Source organism: Sinocyclocheilus anshuiensis, unplaced genomic scaffold (genome assembly GCF_001515605.1).
Source record: "Sinocyclocheilus anshuiensis isolate Anshui unplaced genomic scaffold, SAMN03320099.WGS_v1.1 scaffold1531, whole genome shotgun sequence".
Taxonomy (NCBI): Eukaryota; Metazoa; Chordata; class Actinopteri; order Cypriniformes; family Cyprinidae; genus Sinocyclocheilus; species Sinocyclocheilus anshuiensis.
In genome coordinates, this window is record NW_015551200.1 from 1072880 (window position 1) to 1084264 (window position 11385).

The window sequence follows — 11385 nt, forward strand, 5'->3', positions numbered from 1 at the left end:
TAGGGAAAAACAAAGTTGTACATACACAACCATTCAAAAGTTTGGGGTCTTTTTGGGGACAGTTTTTGAAAGAAGTCTTTAATACTCAGCAAGGCTGCATTTATTTGATCAAAGATGCAGTAAAAAAGAAAGGAAAGGACGTGACAGGTGGCCAAGTATGGTGTCCCACACTTGGAATTTGTGCTCTGCATTTCACCCATCCAAGTGCACACACACAGCACTGAGTAGTGAACAAACAAAACAATTATGCTGCGGCGCCGAGGGAGCAGTTGGGGGTTCGGTGCCTTGCTCAAGGGTCTCACCCCAGTCTTGGTATTACCTACTATTCCGGCCAGTACCGAGACTCAAACCTGCAACCTTTGGGTTATGAGTCCGACTCTCTAACCATTAGGCCACGACTGCCCCAGTAATATTGTAAAAACAGTAATATTGTAAAATAACTGTTTTTTATTTAATATATATATTTTTAACATTTTTTTATGGTCTTTTTATGCCTTTTATTTAGATAGGACAGTAGAGAGACGACAGGAAAGTCCTGGGAGTAGAGAGGGGAGCGGCAAAGGACCTCAAGACGGGAATCAAACTTGGGTCGCCGTGAATGCAGTTGCGCTATATGTCGACGCACTAACCACTAAATAACGCACTAACCAATATATTTTAAAATATAATTTATTCCTGTGATGGCAAAGTTTAATTTTCAGCAGCTAGCCATTACTCCAGTCTTCAGTGTCACATGATCCTTCAAAAATCATTCTAATATTCTGATTTGGTACTCAAGAAACATTTTGTATTATTATTAATGTGGAAAAATATATATGTTTTTTAATGTGTTTAGTTCAAATACATATATATAATGCATCCTTGCTGAATAGTAAACGTATTTATTTAGAACATTAGTGTAATCACATCTACTTCCTCAAAACACAGATTTGTTAAGTCTCCAGTTGGTCTGACCAAACAGAGCTCAGTGGTTCAATTTAGCATCATAACTTATACCTTTATCATACATTATTTATTATCATACCTCAGTGAGTGAGGGTGGTGGTCTTGGCCAGCTCTGGTCAAGAACACTTTTTGGCAGATTTCGTTTCACTTTCATCAAGAAAGAGAATCGCACATGATCCAGAAAGTACTCATTGTCAGGGCAACGAGGCTCATTGCGCAGAATGAAGCCTTTGATGAACCTGTGTAATTAAGGAAGGATGAAATCAAGGATTAAGAAAGGACGGAATCAATGACACAATCAATGTTACTCATTCACCTATATAATAAAAAACTCCCATACTTGCGTATAGTGTCAGCTGCTTGTCTACGATGCTTGGCTTTCCTTCGGCCTTTGACTCCTCTCCACCATGACTGGATAACAATTACTGCAAGATGAAAGTGACAAACAGATTGGCTGTTGCCTTCCTTTGCTATGCCTGTCTGACTGTGTTTAGTCTATTTGTCAAGGTTACCTGCGTGTCGGATCCGGTGGTACTTGGCTCGCTCCCTGTAGCCCCGCCAAGATGTCTGCAGAGTGACAGCTTAAAAACAATCCGATACTGTAAGTTTATTCATTATATCATAATAAAAACTAAGCAAAAGAGATGTTCAAAAAACAAGTGCTTGCAGTGAAAGAACATACCAATGGTTTGTTTCTTGGCCTCAAGTGCATCCTCAGTCACAAACAGAGTCCTTGGGAAGTGGATAAAGATTTTGGACCTAAACGGAAAGCAAACTAAGATCAACTTCACCCCAGCTCCTCCACTGCTGCCCCAGAGCCAGAAAAGGAGGACCTCATTTTCACTATTTTCAGGGTTTCTGTTTTTTTTTGTCTATTAAAAAAAACTTTTAAATGGTAGTGTGTATATCTGTTCGTCTCACCCCTTACCTGCCCAGTTTGTATTCTTCAGGTTTGTAGTTGAGGTGTTTGACCAGAGTGGCGACCCCCTCTGGGAGTTTCCCACGCCAGTTTGGCCAGGTGTCCGGACACAGAGGCTTATACCTGTGCAAGAAACAAAACAAGGTAAAGAAACATGGCCATCTGTTAACAGAAAGGCTGGTTGCACAAGACTGACCTCTCTAAGAACGCCTCATAGTTTCGTCTGTATGCAAATCCAGCTCTCCTTACTCTCAGATTCTCCATCAAACCCAAATACTTCACCTGATGCCTGACCAAAACCTCATCAAATCTGCCTGAAGCAGCAGAGGAAGAGGAAGGAGGGAGAACAGCATGCACAATGTCAGTAACATCAAATCAGGGAAATACAAGCATTATGTGTGTGCAATTTATTGGTCTATCAATACAAAACATATGCTTTTACCTGGCTGTTTAGCGTCATTGGGTTTTATGCAGCGTACATACGATGGTTCCTTAGACATCAGAATCTCCATCAGTTTAGCCAAACTGAGCTTGAACTGTCTGGCAGCCTGAGCAGAGAAAACAAGACTTCATTTTTTTGTAAGTTTATGTACAGTATGTGTCTGTATGTGATAGTGTGTATGTGGGTTCATCTAACCGTCTCTGGCCTTCTCTGGTCCATCAACTCATCTGCATGGAAGCACTGATTGACAATGTGATTCCTCGATTGACCCAGCACCTGCAATGAGATACAGTGGGTTTAGAAACACATACTGTTCAGCCATAACATCATGTTCACACTGTAAACACACTGTACCTCCTTCAGGTGTCTGTATAGCAGGTCATTATTTTTGTCCAGAAACCCTGAAAATGGAGGGACAAAAACTACAATCATAGCACCAAACAAAATTAACTATGGGCGGACAGATGGATGAATGGCTGTTCTCTCCTCACCGTTGACGTTGTAGTTGACCTCTCCAGCATAATGAACCAGTCTAAATTCCTCTCGCCCAATAGCCTTGCGGATCTTCCTGTTGGCCATTTTATGACTGAAACATGAAATGGACCAATCAGATAGCAGATCCCAGTAATACCTTAAACATCAGGCATGCTGCTTAAACAACGGAGACACAGAGTATGCTAGTGGTCCTACGTGACAAAATGGGCATGGCCACCCAGTGTGTCCTCCAACTTCTCCAGAAAGGTGATGTCACTGGCATCTCCTGGTCTTAAGCACTCCTCATCCTGATTACAAAAGATTAGATTAGTTCATTTCAATTCAATTTGGATGAACCAAAAAACCTCATATTTAGAAGGAAAACACACAGACAGACCAGAATGGCTATGATGCCTTTATGTTTCTCCTCCACCAGGTCACAAATGATTTTGTTGTTGAAATATTCCACTCTCTCCCACTGGCCAAAACACAAGGAATGTCATTTTTACACAAATATAACAAAAGTGAAAAAAAGAAATGCAGTCTGTATGCATACCAAGGCTGTGTTTAGTAATATTGCGAAATATCGGTTTTCTATTTCAATATATATTACCATGTAATTTATTCATGTGATGGCAAAGCTGAATTTTCCATTTTTCAGTGTCACATAATCCTTAAGAAATAATTCTGATATGCTGATTTGGTGCTCAGGAAATATTTCTTAATATTATCAATGTTGAAAACATCTGTGCTGCTTAATATTTTTGTGGAAATTGTGATACATTTTTTCTGGATTCTTCTATGAATAGAAAGTTCAAAAGAACAGCATGTATTTGAAATAGAAGTGGTTTGTAATGTTTTAAATGTATTTACTGTCACTTTTGATCAGATTAATGTGTCTTTGCACATTAATAATAGTAATAATAATTCCTCTTATTATTTTTGTATTTAAATAAATAGGACATAAGTCTAAACAGAGGGGTTTGCTGTGCATAATAGAGGGCTTATTTAAAGTGATAGTTCACCCAATGATGACAGAATAAAATTTTTTGGGTGAACTATCCCTTTAAATAGTAAAAGTTAGTTATTAATGGGAATGTCTTTAGAAATGTACTAATGGAAATATTTTCAACATAGGTGAACTTCGATATAACAGTTTCTCACATTTATACACTGACTTTTGTAAAAAAAAATTCTCCCACAGACTCACCACGATCCCCTCCGCCTCGTACTCCTCCTGTTCACTTTTCAGTGTGAGCTCAATAAACAGCTGCTGCAGTTTTTCATTGCAGTAATTAATGCAAAACTGCTCAAAACTACAGACAGAAAAAAGAAAGACATGAATGTACTTATTAATTCTTCCTTACTTCCATTCTGATATCTTAATGTAATTTTATTTTTTTTTCTATAATGTGATGTTTTAATAGTGCAAATAATCTGTTTCTATTTGACTATTTCTTCAGTAAAAAAAAAAACAAGTCAAACAGACCTGTTGTGTTGAAAGACCTCAAATCCATATATGTCCAGCAAACCAATAATAGAAGAACATTTACTGGAGTAGTAGACTTCATCCTGTAAAAACACAAAAATGTAATAATCTTTATAATCACTCCACTAGAGGGCACATCAAAACCTAAAAAGCACACTAAGCTCCAGTTCATACATGCGAGATGACATTCTGACAAAAAGGCCCACTTAAGCAAAAGAAAGGGCACGGTCCTCATCGACAGAAAAACGAAACACACCTCAAAGGCCAATGATTGGTTTAACTTCTGGACAAGCCAGGTAAAGGCACAACCATATATGGCTTTGGCCAAAGAGTCCCGAGCAGACAGAGCCTGTTCTAAACTCAAGGGACTGATCATCTGAAATCAAACACACAAACACAACTGTTTGTTCCCAACTGTGCTAATAGACAGAATGAATGAGAATATTAGCAAAGATCAAGCATGTTGAAATCTGAAAGTGAGACGGAACAGACAGAGAGATTTTGTGATATTACCTCCTCCCCTTTGGCAACAATTTTCTTGTGAGTAAGAGCTTCTTTCAGAACTGACCCGTCCACACCCAGCAGCTGTTGACAAAAAAAAAAAAAACACATTCTCTGCAACAATGTATGTGTGCAGGACATCAAGAGGCCAGCTGTAACACTAAATAACAGTGTGATCATTTCAACTTTTGCAAACAAATAAAATATTTGCAACAAAAATATTTTGGGATATATTTTTTTTATTTGTAATATTGCCTTTGAATTCAAACTAATATCTATTTAATGGTATTCAGACAGGTTTCTGACAGATGCTGTCACTCTAGCATCTAGCACCCTATTGTCAAAACAGCACACAACAAACCTGAGACAAGTGACTCTAATGAGACGGGTATCTAATTCCCCAGAAACAGGTATAAAGTTCAGACACATACTGAGTTATCACTTGAGATGGGACATTAACTCACCTGGGACAGATATTGCAGTTGAGGTTCAGTGGTGACGTGTGTCTCTCCCTCCTCATCTTCACCGAACTGTATGTTACCCAGATGTAAAACACTGGCCACAATCTCCATCAGCTCCTAAAGAGGAGAGGAACTTTTTAAGTGTGTTTCCTGACTATGACAGAAGGTCTTCTGTCCAGTGGATCTGGATGTCCAGTGGGTTTGTGTGGTGTGTACCTGTATCTCCTCCTCATTAAAGCCAATGATGGTGAGAGCATTTCTCACAACTTTCCAACCGTTCTTATCACTGATAGAGCTCACCCGTGGACAGTTACCCTGACAGAGAGAGAGTGTCTGTTACAAACAAACACACCACAAACATGCCAACAATGCCCATGGCCCGATAATATTAAGACAAATCTGCTCTCTCTCATGGACACATATAGACACCATTAACATAAACACCTTAACCAGGTAATGATAATGTTGTGGGTTGGTTTTCTCCAAACCAAGTGTCTTCAAAAGAGGCTCTTCTCCACCCTCCAGCAGCTGATAGAAGATGTGGAAGTTTCTCTCACCATGGTTCTGATGGGCCACACGGGATTTCTCTAACAGGTAGTTTAGGATGTGACCTCCAATTGGAGCGCCCTAAACAAGACATAAATAGAAAGAACTGTTTTTAATGGTGCATAAAAGGTTATGTTTTGTGTATAAGCTGAAATATTGCCCAAAATAACCAAATATTTGCTAAAATATTCTAATACATATTAGTCTTTTGCTAATGTGAACAGCTGAAATGTAGACCAGTAAATTTGGGCTGGATATAACCCTTTAAGCCCTGAGGGCATTTTTGCCTCACTGAAGTTGATGTTTTTTCTGAGTGACATACACAAACATAATGACTCATAACTCCAAGACCGTAGCAAAGAGAGTCAAAAGGTAGGTATCGTTTGATAGAAATCTTTCTATATTTTTAGGGGGAAAAATCTTTGCATTTGAATATTCTCATGTTGAGAAACTGAGTTATCACTTGAGATGGGACATTAACTCACCTGGGACAGATATTGCAGTTGAGGTTCAGTGGTGACGTGTGTCTCTCCCTCCTCATCTTCACCGAACTGTATGTTACCCAGATGTAAAACACTGGCCACAATCTCCATCAGCTCCTAAAGAGGAGAGGAACTTTTTAAGTGTGTTTCCTGACTATGACAGAAGGTCTTCTGTCCAGTGGATCTGGATGTCCAGTGGGTTTGTGTGGTGTGTACCTGTATCTCCTCCTCATTAAAGCCAATGATGGTGAGAGCATTTCTCACAACTTTCCAACCGTTCTTATCACTGATAGAGCTCACCCGTGGACAGTTACCCTGACAGAGAGAGAGTGTCTGTTACAAACAAACACACCACAAACATGCCAACAATGCCCATGGCCCGATAATATTAAGACAAATCTGCTCTCTCTCATGGACACATATAGACACCATTAACATAAACACCTTAACCAGGTAATGATAATGTTGTGGGTTGGTTTTCTCCAAACCAAGTGTCTTCAAAAGAGGCTCTTCTCCACCCTCCAGCAGCTGATAGAAGATGTGGAAGTTTCTCTCACCATGGTTCTGATGGGCCACACGGGATTTCTCTAACAGGTAGTTTAGGATGTGACCTCCAATTGGAGCGCCCTAAACAAGACATAAATAGAAAGAACTGTTTTTAATGGTGCATAAAAGGTTATGTTTTGTGTATAAGCTGAAATATTGCCCAAAATAACCAAATATTTGCTAAAATATTCTAATACATATTAGTCTTTTGCTAATGTGAACAGCTGAAATGTAGACCAGTAAATTTGGGCTGGATATAACCCTTTAAGCCCTGAGGGCATTTTTGCCTCACTGAAGTTGATGTTTTTTCTGAGTGACATACACAAACATAATGACTCATAACTCCAAGACCGTAGCAAGGTGAGTCAAAAGGTAGGTATCGTTTGATAGAAATCTTTCTATATTTTTAGGGGGAAAAATCTTTGCATTTGAATATTCTCATGTTGAGAAATAGGTATTAAATTGTAAGAAAAATTAGTGTGGTCAAGGGAAATTTTTCATATCATTCTTATTTGACATTCAATATCTCATGAAAAAAATAAGGTAGGTGAAGAATTATTTTGGTGATGTTCCCCAACATGTGTGCTGTTTGTGAATTAAATTTTGTGGCGATATCATGAAGTAATCAAAAGTTACAGTATTTGGAACCAAGGTAGCCTTTCTCTTATCTCTTTACAGTTTTGAAATTGTTGTTTTGAATTTGAAATAATGCCTCACTCAAGTTTAGTTAAAACCTCAAACAATTATATTTGTTTTATTCTACTCGATGAGACCTTTCAAATGACATATGACACATGACTGTGGATGTGGGCCACTTAAGGTATAATGATATAGGATTAGGAAGTATAGCATTTGCCTTCACAGATATGCAGACAACATAGCTCTATTAATGGATGTTTTCATTCCTTGCCACCATTGCCTTTGGACTGGTATTTTTTATTATTATTTTTCCCCCACCACATCACTTGACTTCTTTTCAATTCTCTGCAACAAGCAGGTGTCAGAAACGAAAAGTTGCATAGCACTGTTATCAGGGCACTTCTGCTTTTCATGACTATCTGAGCTGTAAGATGTTTCTGACAGAGTACATGGCACAAATTTTTTTTTTTATAAATTATGAAAACATTTTTTTCTATTTATCCGCAAATAACTCAGCACTACTTAGGAGTTAATCAAAGTGGCTACATGCATTGAAAAGGACAGACTCCAAGCTTTCAAATGACACCTATTTTGTGTTGATCAATGCAGTGATTTTGAAAAATCTGTTGAATGAAAAATGATTTTTTTTTTTTCATCGCTAGGGGGCGCCCGTCGGCGGTACACTCCGGTTTAGAGTAACTAGGCAGCACTGGTTAGGAGTTGATCAAAATGGTTGGATGCATTCGAAAGCTGAATTTCTAAGCTTTAAAATTATACATAATTACTAACAAAAAAAAATGATATAAAAGATCAAATACACAGAAATATTCTAGGTTTTACATTCTGCTTGCCAAGTGTTCAATGGAGCTCTCCAACTGATTTCTTCAATTCATGGGTTTAGGTATTATTTACACACGAAAGACAAAATGGATTGTTTTGATTTTGGACTAATTTCAATCGTGAGAATCTGCTGTAAATAATGAAATGCCATTTTCCACGATCGGATCATGTTTCCTGAAATGACAAGTGTAAAAGCGTTACACCATGTGTGCATTTGGGGTTTTATGTGTTATTACTCGATGACGAATATCTTTAGATCCAAATGATTATGGTATGATTGGGCTCCTTTTAATCGGGAGAATTTTCTGAAAATAATGACGTGCAATTTTCCATGATCTATGCATGTTTCATGAAGTTACAAATAAAAGCGCAAAGTGAAAGTACAGTTATTTATTCTGCTGGTCCTCAAGCACGCCTTTCTGTTTTCATGTGTTACAGCTCTATGAACGAAATCTTTCGATCTGATCGACGGGTTATGGTAAATTTGGGCTCTTTTCAATCGGGAATTTTTTTTTTAAATAATGACGTACAGTTTTCCACGATCTATGCATGTTTCATGAAGTTACGAATAAAAACGCAACGTGAAGCATAGAGCTGTTTTTCTTTGCTGCGCCTCAGTGCGCCAAATGAAAGTGGTTTCATGTGTTACAGCTCTATGAATGAAATCTTTCGATCTGATCTACGGATTATGGTCAATTTGGGTACTTTTTAATCGGGAGAATTTTCTGAAAATAATTCTGTGCGGTTTTTCAAGATCTATGCATGTTTCGTGAAGTTACGAGCTAAAACGGCACAGGACTGCAACCTCTGATTTTTTTGCTAAGCTACATGTCCTAATTCTGTTTTATGTGTTATAGCTCTATGAGTGATATCTTTAGATCTGAGCGATGGATTATGGTGAGTTTGGGCTCTTTTTAATCGGGAGAACTTTTTGTATGAATTGTTTTTTTTGTTTGTTTTTTTTATGAATTTACAAGCGAAAACACTACATGACAGCTACCTTAGATTTTTTTGATAAGCTACATGCCGCCTGTGCAGTTTTATGTGCGTTATAAATTCTTATTATAGTGATTTTGGGCTCTTTTTAATCAGGAGAATCTGCTCTAAAAAAATGGTGTCTATTTAAAATGATCGTCTATTCCACGGTCTGAGCATGTTTTATGAAGTTACAAGCAAAATGGTGATATCAATATATTATTTTCATATGGGTCTCGGGGTGACTTCTTGTACAAAAACTCGCTCCAGTATATTCAAAGCCCCATGCTTGTTTTATTCTACTTGATGAGTCCTTTCAAATGACATATGACACATGCCTATCTGAGCTGTAAGATGTTTTTGACATATTAGAGTAAATGGCACAAAAAACATATTTTGTACATTTTTTTGTAATTTATCAGCAAATAACTCGACACTACTTTGGAGTTAATCAAAACGGCTACATGCATTGTAAAGCTCAGACTCTAAGCTTTCAAATGATATCCATATATTTTTGTTGATTACGGCAGTGGTTTGAAAAATATGATAAGTAATATTTTCACGGAGGGGGGGGGCGTCCCGCCTGCGGTACATTCCAGTTTAGAGGGACTGCTCAGCGCTCGTTAAGAGTTGATAAAAATTACATTCATTAAAAAGCTGAGATACTAAGCTTTAAAATTATACATATTTTGTGTTATTCCATTCAGGGGTTGCTTAGTAATTTAATTATGAATTTTTTCTTGTGGGAGAAAAAAGGGTTAAAGGGTTAAGCAAAGGGTTCTGTTATTAAACTAAGAAGTGCATTTCATTTACCTTGTAGTCAAACTGAATGTCCATGTATTTCCCAAAACGACTCGAATTGTCATTCCGGAGAGTTTTAGCATTCCCAAAAGCCTGTTGTGACAGAGTGAGAGTGACATTAGGAAGCTGTGCACAGAGGACCCTTGCAGTGTTTGCGTGTACTTACCTCCAATACTGGGTTGGACTGCAACAGTCTCTCTCTGTTAGTATGTGTGTTGTTGCGGGTGGGACAGATGTGTGTGTAGTACTGAAGGATTTTTTTGGAGGCCTCAGTCTTTCCAGCGCCACTTTCACCCGAAATCAGAATACACTGATCTCGTCTCTCAGTCCGCAGTGCACGATATGAATTATCAGCCAGGGCAAAACTAAAGTCACACAAACGGATACAGAATCACTCACAGATAATACAACCAATTACAGTTATGGGTTTCAAAACTATAAACTTTTCTTCATGTGTGCAAACACAATGTGTACAATTTTTAAAATCCAATAAAATCATTTTACAAGTACAATTTTCTTTCCTGCATTTATATATTTTCTTCCCATTTCTATGGGAAGGATTTTAAATCTTCTTTAAATGAGTATGTGGGTGTGGGTGTGTTTGTGTGTGTGTGAGTGTGAGTGTGAATGTGTGTGTAAGTGGAAAGTTGTATGCATGGTCCAATCTCCGGAATCTCCAGGAAAGTGAGTCATACTAAGAGAATTGGCGAAATGTTCTCAGGGATTCTCACGGCCATAACACACAAACACACACACACACACTTACATGTGAGGGGAGATCTCATAGAAATTGACTCCTCTGTGGCGCTCCATGTTCTGTTTGGAATAAATCTCCAACTCTCTGTAAGGATTCACTGACACCAGCACTGAGCCAATATATGTCTTATAAAGACAGACAGATAAAGAAGCAGAAAGAGAGAAAGAAAGCAGAAAACCACATGTAAACTATCATTTAAAAGTTTGGATTGATAAGATTTCTAAATCTTTTTGTTTGTTTTGCTCACCAAGGCTGCACTTATTTGATCAAAAATACAGTAATATTGTGAAATATTACAATTTAAAATACATGTTGATCAATTCAATGCAATTTAAACCAGTAAGACCTTCGTTCATCTTCGGAACACAAATTAAGATTTTTTTGATGAAATCCGAGAGCTCTCTGACCCTGCATATAGACAGCAACGCAACTGAAATGTTCCCAGGTCCAGAAACGTAGCAAGGACACCGGTAAAACATTCCATGTGACATCAGTGATTCAAACGTAATTTCACGAAGCTACGAGAATATTTTTTGTGCGCAAAAAACTAAAATAATGACTTTATTCA

General features: G+C 37.9%; 1 protein-coding gene across 2 annotated transcripts in view; it reads right to left on the reverse strand.

Annotated features, from left to right (window-relative positions):
• The window catches only part of LOC107663411 (unconventional myosin-Ic-like), a 37777-nt gene that overhangs the window by 2861 nt on the left and 23531 nt on the right, over nt 1-11385 (reverse strand). For both annotated transcript variants that reach the window (XM_016453641.1, XM_016453640.1), the window contains exons 6-24: nt 6704-6886; nt 6476-6574; nt 6263-6376; nt 4783-4854; nt 4526-4645; nt 4270-4352; nt 3991-4096; nt 3178-3258; nt 2997-3088; nt 2798-2892; nt 2661-2707; nt 2502-2582; nt 2307-2412; nt 2061-2178; nt 1874-1987; nt 1628-1704; nt 1458-1526; nt 1286-1370; nt 1025-1184 (exon numbers count right to left, since the gene is read on the reverse strand). In XM_016453641.1, coding sequence (XP_016309127.1) covers nt 1025-1184; nt 1286-1370; nt 1458-1526; nt 1628-1704; nt 1874-1987; nt 2061-2178; nt 2307-2412; nt 2502-2582; nt 2661-2707; nt 2798-2892; nt 2997-3088; nt 3178-3258; nt 3991-4096; nt 4270-4352; nt 4526-4645; nt 4783-4854; nt 6263-6376; nt 6476-6574; nt 6704-6886 — 1902 coding nt within the window. The remainder of the gene's footprint in view (nt 1-1024; nt 1185-1285; nt 1371-1457; nt 1527-1627; nt 1705-1873; nt 1988-2060; nt 2179-2306; nt 2413-2501; nt 2583-2660; nt 2708-2797; nt 2893-2996; nt 3089-3177; nt 3259-3990; nt 4097-4269; nt 4353-4525; nt 4646-4782; nt 4855-6262; nt 6377-6475; nt 6575-6703; nt 6887-11385) is intronic.